The 13,726-nt window shown below is 35.7% G+C and overlaps 2 protein-coding genes across 2 annotated transcripts; one reads left to right on the forward strand and one right to left on the reverse strand.

The window, feature by feature from the left end:
* Positions 1-3,251, forward strand: LOC143551578 (U-box domain-containing protein 11-like). Its single transcript, XM_077041977.1, has 4 exons — positions 1-484; positions 1,137-1,253; positions 1,354-1,722; positions 1,796-3,251. The coding sequence occupies exons 1-4, from the start codon at positions 164-166 to the stop codon at positions 2,864-2,866; spliced, it is 1,878 nt and encodes a 625-aa protein (XP_076898092.1). The 5' UTR covers positions 1-163; the 3' UTR covers positions 2,867-3,251.
* Positions 3,252-4,915: 1,664 nt separating this feature from the next.
* On the reverse strand, positions 4,916-7,464 carry LOC143551575 (quinolinate phosphoribosyltransferase [decarboxylating] 1a-like). The gene is made up of 10 exons (XM_077041975.1): positions 7,389-7,464; positions 6,625-6,785; positions 6,395-6,528; positions 6,253-6,316; positions 6,067-6,149; positions 5,885-5,968; positions 5,626-5,778; positions 5,377-5,553; positions 5,239-5,306; positions 4,916-5,138 (listed from the first exon to the last, which is right to left on the reverse strand). Exons 1-10 carry the CDS (start codon positions 7,448-7,450, stop codon positions 5,042-5,044), a joined length of 1,083 nt encoding a protein of 360 aa, XP_076898090.1. The 5' UTR covers positions 7,451-7,464; the 3' UTR covers positions 4,916-5,041.
* Between the last annotated feature and the right edge of the window lie 6,262 nt (positions 7,465-13,726).

The following is a 13,726-nucleotide window of genomic DNA, read 5'->3' on the forward strand; positions in this document are numbered from 1 at the left end:
TAGTTCATAATACAACTGTCTTCTCTTCTCCCCTCTTTCCTTTCACCAGAAACACGCTTCAACTTTCAATCATTCATCACAACAACACATTTCTCATTATTATTATTAATATCATATTCTATAAACCCTAGCTAGCTAGCTCTCAGTTCATCTCAATTACTCCATGGCCGGAGACAATTCCACCACCGCCATTGTGGCCGGAATCCAGTCTCTTCTCCGGCTAGTCCGAGACGTTGCTCGGAGATCCGCCACCGGATTCACCGGAGCCTTCAAAAAGGACTGTACGGACCTCTGCAGAAGAGTGGCCTTGCTGTCGCATTTGCTGGAAGAAATTAGAGATTATGAAGGTGATTTGAGGCCGTTGGATTTATCCGCTTCGACTTCTTCGGCTTTGTCTTCGTTCTGTGAGCTCACGGAGGCGCTTAAGGCTGCGAAACGGTTGATTCTGTTTGCAGGAAGCTTCGATCACAGTATTATTGTTACGGTAATTAAATGCGTTTTAGATTTAGGCTGCTGGTGAATCATCTGAATCTAGAACACTGCATTTATTAACTACTCAAACTGAATGTTGCATTTTTGGAATTGAGTGTGTCAGACGGAATATATTAGCTACCTAGGGTTTATTGTTATATAATTACCATAATTATAATTTAATTAGGCACCGCACACGATAAGACACGAACACCATACGATTAATAATCATGTCATTTTTTCCAAACACGAGCACGCACATGACACGGCCTAATATTGCTTCTCGAGTATTGTCTAAAGTTGAAGGCACTAAGGCTAAGGTTACGTAAAACTATGTAGGTCATATATTTTATTTATTTATTTATTTTATAAAAAATTAAAATGTATAAACAATTCATTAACAGGTGTTTAACCTGTTTAGACACGAATTTAAACAGGTCTTAAACGTGTTGACCTGTATAAGACACGAAACCTGTAAAGCCCTAACCCAAATTTGTTTAACTCCATGTCGTTTTGTGTCGTGTTACCAGGTCAGTGTCAAAAATTGCCTTCCCGTAGGTGTGATATTTAATTATTGTTGTTATCTTTATTGTACTACAATAAAGAGATTATTTATTATCGCATCGAGTTTTCATTAGTATTCTTCATGTATTAATTAATTAAAGGATGGATCAGCCGAGCAAATCGCATTCCAATTCCAGTGCGTTACTTTGAAGTTGGAAAAGGCATTATCCAGCTTGCCGTATGATCATTTTGACATATCAGAAGAAGTAAAAGAACAAGTAAGACATGCAATCATACAAATACAAGCATGATTGTGTATGCATATGCTTATCGAGTTATTGACTAGGTGTTTTATTTTTGATACATCTGATTTTATAGGTTGATCTAGTGAGAATTCAGTTAAAGCGAGCCCTAGGACGATATGGTGGATCACAAGATTTGATCATGTTATCTAGCAACTTATCCGATTCACTGGCGAAAGAGTCTGATTCTGGTCATCCTATCAACCATAATCACCATGAAGTTGAATCAAAAGAGGGAAATGTTTCGAATGAAAGTGTTTTAATTGATTCAGATGAACTTAGTGATGAACCTGCAACTGCTTCATCTGATGCATCATGTCTGTTAAAACCTACTGATGATGTAAACAGCATTGAGGAGAATAAGAAGCCCGTGATTCCAGATGACTTCCTTTGCCCGATTTCACTAGAGCTTATCAAAGATCCTGTTATTGTGTCCACAGGACAGGTATGTTGGTTACAGTATCATTATTATTACTGTTATTGCTGCTATGTATTGAAATGTTTATATTATTTTGCAGACTTATGAGAGATCATACATACAAAGATGGATTAATAGTGGGAATACAACATGCCCAAAAACTCAGCAAAAACTTCAAAAACTCACACTTACTCCCAACTATGTTTTAAAAAGTTTAATCACTCAGTGGTGTACACTTCACAATGTTGACCACCCAACTTTAATAACAAAGTCAATATTGAAAAATATTGACAAAGCATATATTGATGCAGTTGAAACAGTTGTTCATAATCTCACAAGCCAATCTATTGAAGAACAAAGAGTAGCTGTTGCTGCAATAAGAAGTTTATCTAAAAGAAGCACGGATAACCGAATACTCATTGCTGAAGCGGGAGCCATTCCAATTCTTGTTGGTTTATTATCTTCTGAAGATGATATTACACAACAGCAAGCGGTTACTTCAATTCTCAACCTCTCGATATATGAAAACAATCGGGAACTTATCATGCTTGCAAATGCGGTACCTTCAATTGTGCAAGTTCTTCAAACAGGAATTATGGAAACAAGAGAAAATGCAGCTGCTACCCTTTTTAGTTTATCACTTGCTGATGAAAACAAGATAATAATCGGTGCATCGGGTGCAATTCCATTATTGGTTCAACTTCTTGAAAATGGAAGTAAAAGAGGGAAAAACGATGCTGCAACGGCTTTATTTAACTTGTGTATTTATCAAGGGAATAAAGGAAGGGCGGTTCGAGCAGGAATTGTTTCTGTGCTGGTCAACATGTTGACTGATTCGGGTGGTTCAATGGCTGATGAAGCTTTGACTATTCTTTCAATTCTTGCTAGTTATCAAGAAGCTAAAGCTGCTATGTTAAGTGCTTGCATTATTCCTAATTTGGTTCAACATATGACAGCTGGCAATTCAAGAAACAAAGAAAATGCTATTTCGATTTTGCTTTCGTTGTGTAAAAGAGATTATGAGAATCTCGGGCTTATAAGCAGGCTCGGGGTTTTGGCACCTTTAATGGAGCTTGCTAATAATGGTACCGAACGGGCTAAACGGAAGGCTAATATGTTATTGGGGTATCTTCAAAGGTCTCAACAACAATTTCAACATGTTGATGAGTGATGACTAACATTTTCTGGTAATTGGTTTATCATTATTGTTGATTATTGATTTTTATTTATACACAATTTTTTTGGTTTATGAAGAAAAACAGAGAGCTGAAGCAACTTCTTGTGCTTTCTTTGTGTTTTCTTCTTGGTTTATAGTCTTCTGCAAATTCATTTGATTTGATTTTGTTTTTTGTATTGTTTGTTTTACATTTGAGATAACGCTTGTATTTCTTTAAAGATACATTTATACCAAATATTCAAATTTTTATACACTTGATTGGCTTTATTATACATTTCTTATATGATGTATGCTATGCTTGTCTAATGCAGTAATGCCTGCATAATGATTATTGCAATCTTTTTTATTCTGTCTTTGTTAATAAATTATTGCAAGGGGTTTATATCAGTAAACTAGGGGTGTGATATTTTACAAAGGGATGTCATCTTCATACACCACCCCCATGGTTTATACGGCTCGTATAGGCCTGTATGAGTCGTATAGGACACGCATGACTGACAAGTGTACGGAGGGAACAAGAAAACAGCTTTTTGCAGCATATACGACCCGTATAGATACGGGTTGTATAGAGCTTCAACAACTCGTATAGAGCCTTACATAACATAAAACCTATAAGACTCGTATAGCGTCTATACGACTGTATGGAATCTTTTTCAGAACACGTCATAATGCACTTTGATTGATTGTTACACGTAGGTATACAAGCCATATAGCCCTATACGACCCGTATAGGTAGACTTTTCAGATTTCTAAGCTTAAAACATGAAAGATTTGTGTGATGGTTTTTAAGATTGTGTTGAAAGCAGTTTGATTGAATGTAATATTGGGATTTAAGCTTAAAATGTCTATATTTCAAAAGCTAACACCCCATATATACAAGGCCGGCCCAATAGTATACCTAAGTGAAGCTAGGGCTTTAGACCCCAGAAAAAACACAGAAGGCCTCCATCTCCCCAAGGCCGCCCCATAACGAGGGGTCTTATGGGCCAAGTCTGCTATCTGACTTTTAGGCTGCTTACTGAGCAATAATCAGGGATTTAGATTTCCAGGGAAGTGGCAATCCTCTAATTAATATTGCTCTAATTAATCATTCCATTTTCGAATTTGGCATCTGCAAAATTTGCTATTTCTCTTGTGTGATTCTCCCTCTTCTTGCTTTTCCAAATTTGCTAAGGTAAACAATCAATTCTTATGGTTTGCTGATTACATATTGTTAATTGTTATTGACTTATCGTTTGTTAAAAGACTAATTTGTGGGATAGAACACTAGACATTTTCACAAATTGTTAATTGTTTTTGTTTGTTAATCAATTTCATACCGACTTTAATCAATTAAATATGTAGTTTGTTTTTATCATGTTTTTACACAAAGCAATGAAGTGTATTTTGTTCGGATCTGATAAGTCTCTTCGAACTCAATTATGTATTTTTCATTTTTTTTGGACAACAATTTCTATAATTTTATTTACGGCCCGTATAGAGTTATACGAGGCACCAGAAACAAAACTGACACCTTACGACACAAATTGACATGACCCAGGGCCTATATGACTCGTATAGGCCTATACGAGTATACGAGCCGTATAAGCGACTGAGGGTGATGTATGAAGATCGCATGCCCTTACAAATTATTAGGTTTGAGCTTAGTATAAATGGTTTCAGATTAGATTCTGGTCAAACCTATAAACACATTTAGACAAATGGGTTTGGTTTGTCTAGCAGATTGTCTTGTTTAACCATTTTATTTATTAAAACATGTTTTTGTTTGGATTTCTTCTCTTCCAATTTCTAAACTAAAACACATTCAAATTATTTGCTAACTCTTTCAAGAAACTAATAACTAAATCTTAATACATTATCTAATCATTTGCACAATTGATAAAGTGGTCACAATTGATATTAAATCTTAATAATAAAATTATTTTTAAAAATTAAGATTACATATCAATTTATAAATGGATATTTGTGTGTTAGATTGTTAGAAAAGGAAAGAAAACATATGTTAGAAATCTAATTTCTTTTTGCAATTTTACAGGTCAGGTCATGCTCTGTGACTTTATTCCTTGAATTTGTTCTACAGCCAAAGTAGAGAAAATCATATCATTATTATGAAACGTAACACGTGCAGAAGGGTAAAAAACAACTCTCATTTTAAGTTTTTAACTATGACTATGCTCGTTTTGTGCGCCTTCCAACTTCAAGCGCCAGCTCGGTATCAATTTTCAGGGATATGTCAAGTGCTTTTACCGAGTGTGTCAGCGCCCCGCTGCATACATAACACAATAAATCAGAATGCCTTTTATAGAAATAACGTACTTTGGTTTATTATAATCATACTAGTACTTAATAAATTTAAAAGGTTTTACCTGGATATGTATGTCACTCCAGTTTGCCCAATCTTGTGTACCGTATCCAGGGTAACATTTCCAGACGCCTGCAATCCGTTTGGTTATAAAAAGTAATATAATAATTCATAAAAGAAAATTGATGTTTTAGAGTTTTACCTCGGTCTCAAACTTGCCATTAATAATCTCTACAGCTTGTTTAAGCATGGATACATCAATACCTCCATCAGGTTGCGGCACAACCATATTATCCAGCATTATTCTGCTTAACAAAGTTTCGTTTTTGGAAGCGTAATCCAGGACCTCATGTATTTCTTCAAATGTCCTAGTCTCCACCTGTTTAAATAATTACTGAAATTTATTCATCGAGATTTGAAAGTTAAATTCCTAAGTTAGTTAGTTAGTTACCTCAACACCCATCTGATGATTATTTTTCTTTAAATATAAGTCAACAGATTTGAGGGCATTCGAAACACCTCCAGCTACCGAAATATGATTATCTTTTATCATCACCATATCAAATAAACCCATCCTGTGATTTTGGCCTCCGCCTATGAGTACCTATTACAGTAAAAATGCATATTATTAGGAAAAAGGCCTGCACAAAATTATAAGAAGTTAGGGTTTATGTGAAATATAGTATAAAATTGAAACAAGTGAACCACACCGCCCACTTATCCACCAAACGCAAGGCCGGAGCAGTTTTTCTTGTTTCCAAAATGATAGCCGGGTGTACAGCATCTGCCATGGCCTGTAACAAAAAGTTGCTCATTTAAGAAAACCTTTCTAACAAATAATTAAAAAATAGTCAACAAACAGATAATAGTCAACACAACTTAATACTCACACCTTTGTGAGTGTGGCTATGCCACTCATCCTCTGCATAAAATTGAGCGCAACTCTTTCAGCTACAACAATACTGTGTGCCCTTCCTATTAAGTTCATATACGAAACACAAGATCAATATTAATCAGTTTAACTTCATTTTCAAAGAACAGATATAGTTTGAATAACTTGATAATGTCTATTGCTTACCATGCACTTTGCCAAACTTTAATCCTTTAACAACGCTATCTCCATCTTTTTTAAACCATTCCACCTAATTACCATTTTTCAACAGTAAAGAGCTACTAATATTCAGTAAATTCACACAGGTGTATTGTTTGCCAACCAATACCTTTAAGGTAGGATCAACTTCATTAAATACCATCTCAGCAAGTGAAATCCCTGCAACAATTCCATTATCCTTTGCTAGAAAATAAGCTTCAACTTCCATTTCAGTCGGTATGGTGGCCAAACAGGTGACATCCCCTGCATTAACGAGCACAAACTACCGCTAAATGAAACTATGTAACAGTATTCTTGGCAATTATTGAAAAATGAACAAAAAGTCAATAAAAATCAAACCTTTGTCTCCAGCATCTTCCGAAAGGGCTAGCTTAATGACACCCTTCAAATCATAAGTTGGGTGAACAGGAGGCTTCACAATAACTGGCTCAACTGATTTTACATGGTTCATGCTTGTAGTTGCTGTCATTTTAACAATCAGTCTGTTTCTGGTGCAACACCTATATCACCCAAAAAAAAATATAGTTTCATACACACGATAAAAGAGCCTAGCTGATCCGCCCATGAGCTACTCGAGAGACCGGATCAGTAAAAAGCTCGAAACGAGCTGAGCCTTATCGAGCTCGAGCTATGGGAAGATTGTTTACGCTCGTCGAGCCTTAACGAGCATAGTGTATTTTTACATTTGAACTTTTTCGGACTTCTATGTATTAATTTCACACTGCACAACGAAGCTCGAGCCGAGCTTAGGCTTGTTAAGGAATAAGGATTTTCTTAAATATATAAGAATAACGAAAAATGTATGTAAATTATACTATTTTGGGCGTTTTCCTTTTAGCATCAGTGCTGCGCATTTATAAACTAATTTATTTTTAGTCTTCGGTGCCATTACTGTAACGAAGTTAACCAATACAGACTAAATTACCGCAAACGCACATTAGTTAATTAATAAATAATAAACGAGCCGAGTTCAAGCTCAAGCTTTGGTAAGTCAAAAGCAGCCCTAAAAGGCCTAAGCTTACATACAGTACACATACATGATGAAATTATTATATCTACATAGATATATGAATGAAATATTAAGTAGTTGAATAAAATGAAACCTTGAAGAAGCTACAAGTAGACAAGCAGGTGCAACTAATTGCGAGTTACAAATTCCCAACATCTATTGAATATGTAGTAGTAATAATAATACGCAACAAATTAACCTGCAATTCAAATAGTAAAATTGAACTGAATAATTTTCCATAATCAACTAATTAACAAAAACAAAAAAATATATATAACTCACAACTTAATTATGATGCGCTCAATAAAAATAAATGAAGAAGCTTCAAAATCAAGGCAATTTGAAGAACCTTTTTATTCTTTCTTTTTTTTTGCGGGTACCAATTTTTAGGCATGGTGCTTAAAGCTAAAAAGATACAATCTAGCCCTTGTAATATTATGCTTATAGTCCCTACGAGCTGCTCGCGATCTACTCGACCTCCAATCAGTAAACAGCACCAAATGAGCCTGACTTTTTCATGGTCGAGCCTAAAATAAGTCTTATTTAGTTATCGAGCTCAAGCTCAAGCCGAAGCTTGTTTAGGCTTGTCAAACCTTGACTATTTTTAATTTTTATCTTTTTTTGGACTTTATTTTTATAATTTCACACTGTATAGTTGAGCTTTGGTCCGTTTAAGGTACCACATGAGCTCGAGCCAAGATTAAGCTCTTTTAAGTTTTTTCTAGTATATCAATCAATCAATCAATCATACCCAGTAAAATCCCACCGACAGCAGAGCTATAGGTAGGGTCTGGGGAGGGTGGGATGTAGGCACACCGTACCTCTATCCAAAGGAATAAAGAGGTGGCTTCCAGAGAGACCCTCGGCTCTAAGAACATGTGTATGAAGCAAAAAAAAAGGAAATCAAAGTTTAACAGTTATATAAAAAACTACTACTAATTATAATAATATTAATAAAAAGGTCACAGTTTAACCGCAATATAAAAGCTAATAATAATAATAATAAAATATGTAAGGGAAATACCATTATGGTATGTGACCTAAATAAGTTAAGTCTAAGCCCTAAGGTATTCAATTCTCTCTAAAAATCCTTAACTTTAATTCTACTTCTCCACGAATTCCTATCCTCAACCATGTCCTCGGAGAGGTTTAGGTCTATCAAATCATGCATAATCCTCTCATCCCAAGTCAATTTCGGTCGTCCTCTACCCTCCTCCCCTCTATGGTAATGTTTTCTACGGATCTAACAGGATTCGTCGTCTGTCTTCTCTTTACATGTCCAAACCATCTCAATCTCCACTCTCTTATCTTGTCTGCTATGTTCGCCACCCCTAATCTCTCACGAAGCATAACGTTTCTTATTCTGTCTAGCCTTGTGTGCCCACACATCCAACGTAGCATTCTCATTTCTGCTACCTCCATCTTCCGCACTTGTGCCTTCTTGATGGCCCAACAATCTGTTCCATATAGCATTGCAGGTCTAACTGCCACCCTATAGAATTTTCCCTTCAGATTAGTCCGGAAACTCTTGTCGCATAATATACCTGTGGCTGCTTTCCATCTACACCATCCTACCTGAACTCGGTGGGTCACATCACTGTCTAATTCCCCATCGCTCTGAACAAATGATCCTAAATACTTGAACTTCGTTACCTGCGGGACCACCTGCCCTTCAATTGTGATGTGTGCGTCTTCACTGTCGTTTATCTCACCAAAATCACAGTGTAGGTACTCCGTCTTAGATCGGCTAATCTTTAAACCTTTTGTCTCTAAGGTTGTTCACCACTCCTCAAGCCTCATGTTTAGATCTTGTTTTTTCTCAGCAAGTAACACAATATCGTCTGCGAACATCATGCACCACGGGAGAGTCCCCTGAATCGACCTTGACAACTCATCCAAGACTACTGCAAAAAGAAACGGGCTCAACGCTGACCCCTGGTGAAGACCTACCTCTACAGGAAAGAAATCAGTATCCCCCACTGGCGTACGGACACTTGTTTCACTCTTGGTATACATATCCATAATTATCTCTATGTATTTCCTGTGCACTCTTCTACCCTCCAAGCACTCCCAGAGCACCTGTCGTGGCACACTGTCGTAGGCCTTTTCTAGGTCAATAAACACCATATGTAGATCACGCTTCTTCTCCCTATACTTTTCCATTAATCTTCTTATAAGGTGTATTGCCTCTGTGGTGGAACGCCCCGGCATGAAGCCAAATTGGTTGACCGTAACCTGAGTTTCTCGTCTAAGTCTAACCTCAATCACTCTTTCCCATAGCTTCATAGTATGACTTAGTAGTTTGATTCCTCGGTAGTTACCACAACATTGGGCGTCTCCTTTGTTCTTATAGATAGGAACTACAACGCTGCTCCTCCACTGGTCTGGCATCTTACCTGATTTGAGAATACTATTGAACAGAGTAGTTAAGCACATGACTCCTTCCTCCCCCAGACACTTTCACACCTCGATGGATATGTTGTATGGGCCAACCGCCTTAGACCTTCCCATCCTCCTAAGTGCGTCCTTCACCTCTTCTCGTGTGATCCGTCGGCAGTAGCAGTTATTCGATTGTTGTCGATGAAAGTTTGTGTTGTCATGTTCTTCTTGGTAAGCTCTCCCATTGTTAAAAAGATTGTGGAAGTAGGTTTGCCATCTTAGCTTGATGTCCTGCTCCTTGACCAGTACATGCCCATCTGTATCCTTTATGAACTTCACCGGTCCTAGATCTTGCCTTCTACGCTCCCTGGCTTTGGCAATCTTAAACATAGAATGTTCCCCCTCTTTTGTTTCTAGACTTTCATACATCCGTTTAAAGGCCGCCTTCTTTGCTTCCGCCACTGCCTTCTTTGCCTCTATCTTGGCCGTTTTGTAGTTGTCCCTCAAATCCACTCGCTCCTCCTCATTCGTGCACCTCATTAGCTCCCTAAAACATCCTTGTTTGTCCCTTATCTTGTCTTGCACTGCGTCATTCCACCACCAAGACTCCTTATGCCCACTTGACTTTCCTGTTGTGACCCCGAGAGTCTCCTTTGCTACTTGGATGATCTTTGTCTCCATAGCTTCCCATATATGAGTTGAGTCCCCATTTAGTCGAGCCCGCGTATGCAGTATGAGTTTATCCTTAAACAGAAGGAGATTTTCGTCCTTCAAATTTCCCCATCGAATTCTCGGTGTACCTTTCTAGTATATATAAATTAATTAAAAAAACATGTATAATTTAATTAATTAAAAAAACATGTATAATTTAATTAATGATTCGTAAATGAGCAAAGTCCAAGCTTGAAAACACAATTCACGAGCCGGGTTCGAGCTTTAGGAAAAAAGCTTGAAACTTGCTAAACTCGAGCTTTAGTAAGTCATGACGAGTCAAGCTCGAGTACGACTCATTTACAACCCTAGCAATGTTTTTCATTTATTAAGGACATGGATGTCTATTAATTGAAAATGATACTCGAAAAAAAATTTGAACTTTTGAATTAGGTTAATAGCGATTTGAATTTGTTATCTTCAAAATGAATTAAAGTACATTTAGGTTTTCTAGTATCTGAATGTATATAATACATCTCAATCAGCTCATCTTTGGCCCTCAATTGAGTAAATCTCTTACCCTAAACGCCGTATCATAAGTTTGTCTCTCAATGTGTAGATGTTTCAGACCCTAAACAATACTTATAACCCTAGTCATCCCTCTGTGTGCAAACGTTCAAACAACTTTCAAATAAATTGCGGCCGTTGTCGATATGTTTAGAGGAATATTCATATATATCGTATAATTGTATAATATAGTTTACTGAATGAGTATAGAGTATTTCAATTTTTATCTTTCTTTTGATACTTATCTCTTCTCTCTTCTTAATGTGGTTATATAGTTTTTCTCTAAACAAATATGTAGCTAATATGTGTTTATGTTTTCTTACATTTATGATAAAATGCTAGGTTTTTGTCACTTGATCACCTTCTGTCACTTTCGGATGCCTATTTTTATAGTTTGGTTGTGCTACAATTGATCTAACCTAATTTGAAAGACTAGTGATAGCTTTTTAATGTGCCGATATATGAAAAAGTGATTGTTGCCATATTCATTAATGTCAACTTTGTTGTGTTATAACTATATCTTTAATATTATTGTAATTTGTCAACTTTGTATTTTGCTAAAATTTAATGCTTTGTTTTTACCGGTATCGTAACTTTAAGATCTGGATTTGTAACAGATATCGTTTTACTTTTACCCGATTGAAACAAGTCACAAATTAAAAAAAATAAAAATAAAAATAATTTCACTTCTTTTTCCAGGATTGAATCATGTTGCCTCTATTTTAAAAAAGGACCCAACACCAAAGAAAAAAAGAAGAAGAAACTAAATAATCCATTTTGAGAGAGTAACCCAAATTATTGAAATATTGCATAAATTCTATAATGACCATCTAAAGCCGTCGGAAATAGGGCCGTCCCCGAGAATTCATAATAAATCTAAGATATAAACTCAATAACTCAAATATAATTTATATAATTGTGATAAAAATAAACAAAATAAAAGCATCATAGTAAAATGATATCATTTATAAACTTAAACGGGTCTTGAACTTCTCCTAGCATTATTGGAAGCAAAGGTCTCTATCAACTTTTTGTAATCCACACTCTTCTATATATCGTTCTCAATGGCTATAGTGATTTAAGTGTGCTAATGATAATGATACAATTATGATTTAAGTGGGCTAAAGGGTCAGAGTGGTCACATAAGACAAATCACATATAACTAAATATGTAATCAACAATTAAAAAACGATAAAGATACGAATTTAATAACTTCATTTGTACAAATATACAGTTTCTCTAAGTAGTAGGACAACTCAATTTGTTATTATGTGGCAACGTTACAACTTAGTTTATATAAAATTTGGATTTTAAACAACTTTATATAATAAATAATATTAGGGGTGTTCTCGGTCCGATTTTTACGGTTTTTAGGTCAAACCGTAACCAAACCGTTAGTAACAGTTTTTGGTTATCAAAAACCAAAACCGAACCGCTAAGATTCGAAACCGAACCAAACCAAACCGTTACTAGCGGTTTGGTTCCGGTTTGGTTTCACGGTTTTTCTAATCTCTCATTTGCTTGTGAATAAGACTTAAAAAAGGTTGATGTGTTTCGTCAAAACTAGTAGTAATTATAACCAAAAGATATTATCTGATTTGAATATGTTCTTTCGAAACATGAAAAGCATTATAAGTTATAACTAACTATGCTAAAAAAGGCTTTTGTTGTATCAATTTTTTTAACAGGGACTTCGAATGACTCGTAGTCACGTAATATTTACTCATCGGTTTAAATGAGCCGCCTCCTTAGCACTTCAATTAAACCCAACTGCATTTAGTTAATCAAATATGAATATATGATCATCCTAGTTCACTGTATGAACATAAACACAGATAGTTATCTATTACGGTCCGGTCCGATTTTATGGAAGGTTTGCGATATAAACCGCAAACCGAACCGTTCACTACGGTTTAAAACTTTTGAAACCGAACGATCAAAAGTTAACAAAAAAAACCAACCGTGAAACCAAACTGATGACCGGTTTGGGCGTTTTCACGGTTTCAAACCAAACCATAAACACCCCTAATAAATATACAACTTTATTTAGTAAATATAGCTAGAGGGTTTCAAATGTCAATTTGTATATTTTTCTTTCTATTTGTAGTCACCCATTAACAAATTTAATAAATGTGTTTGGGGCTAAAATGAAGACCAGATTTTTGGGGTATAAATTAGGACTTTTGTGTTTTTGTTAAAAAAAAAGGTTATAAGAATTTGCATAGAAGGGGACTAGACCTAATTGAAAAAAAAAAAGCTTTCCCTCTCCACCATTTACATTATATAAATTGACAAAAAAAAATGTCATTTTCGTTCTTGTGGTTTGACAGGTAATGCGAATTTAGTCTAAAAAGTTTTATTTTTTTAATATGAACCATCCATGTTTCTTAATTCTTGCCAATTATATCCAAATCACTTATCCCGTTAAATTTAATCTTAAGTCAAGGGTAGGCATGTATTTTCAATATTTACTTATTATAATACTTATTTCAGTGAACTGCAGTTTTCATCTCTGTGGTTTGTTCAAATATGTGGTTTTAGTCCGGTAGTTTCAAATTTGCATTTTTCTTCCCTATGGTTTCTTTTCACTTGCAATTAAACCCGAATTCACTAATCTCGTTAAATCTGGTCATTAAATCCATCAGTGTGCCCTTCACATGAAGGACATTTTTGTTCCTTCTTATTCTTTTTTGGTCAGACCCTACCATAGCATTGCTATTGGTGGGATATACTGAGTACGATGATGATGATATATTATTCTTTTTTGTCCTTTCCCCAAATACACCCAGCCCCTCACGTGAAGGGACTTGCGAATTAGGACTAAGGTTTATATGG

This window comes from Bidens hawaiensis, unplaced genomic scaffold (genome assembly GCF_021521415.1).
Source record: "Bidens hawaiensis isolate Kalapana, Puna unplaced genomic scaffold, B.hawaiensis_p1.1 tig00016462_1, whole genome shotgun sequence".
In the NCBI taxonomy this organism is placed as follows: domain Eukaryota; kingdom Viridiplantae; phylum Streptophyta; class Magnoliopsida; order Asterales; family Asteraceae; genus Bidens; species Bidens hawaiensis.

Excerpts from the sequence above, each read along its gene's own strand:
- LOC143551578 (XM_077041977.1), top strand. The coding sequence starts at position 164 with ATGGCCGGAGACAATTCCACCACCGCCATTGTGGCCGGAATCCAGTCT. Across the intron at positions 485-1,136 it reads ATCACAGTATTATTGTTACG|GATGGATCAGCCGAGCAAAT; the intron begins GTAATTAAATGC and ends AATTAATTAAAG. Across the intron at positions 1,723-1,795 it reads TTATTGTGTCCACAGGACAG|ACTTATGAGAGATCATACAT; the intron begins GTATGTTGGTTA and ends ATTATTTTGCAG.
- LOC143551575 (XM_077041975.1), bottom strand. The coding sequence starts at position 7,450 with ATGTTGGGAATTTGTAACTCGCAATTAGTTGCACCTGCTTGTCTACTT. Across the intron at positions 6,529-6,624 it reads GGAAGATGCTGGAGACAAAG|GGGATGTCACCTGTTTGGCC; the intron begins GTTTGATTTTTA and ends TCGTTAATGCAG. Across the intron at positions 5,779-5,884 it reads GTTTGGTGGATAAGTGGGCG|GTACTCATAGGCGGAGGCCA; the intron begins GTGTGGTTCACT and ends TTACTGTAATAG.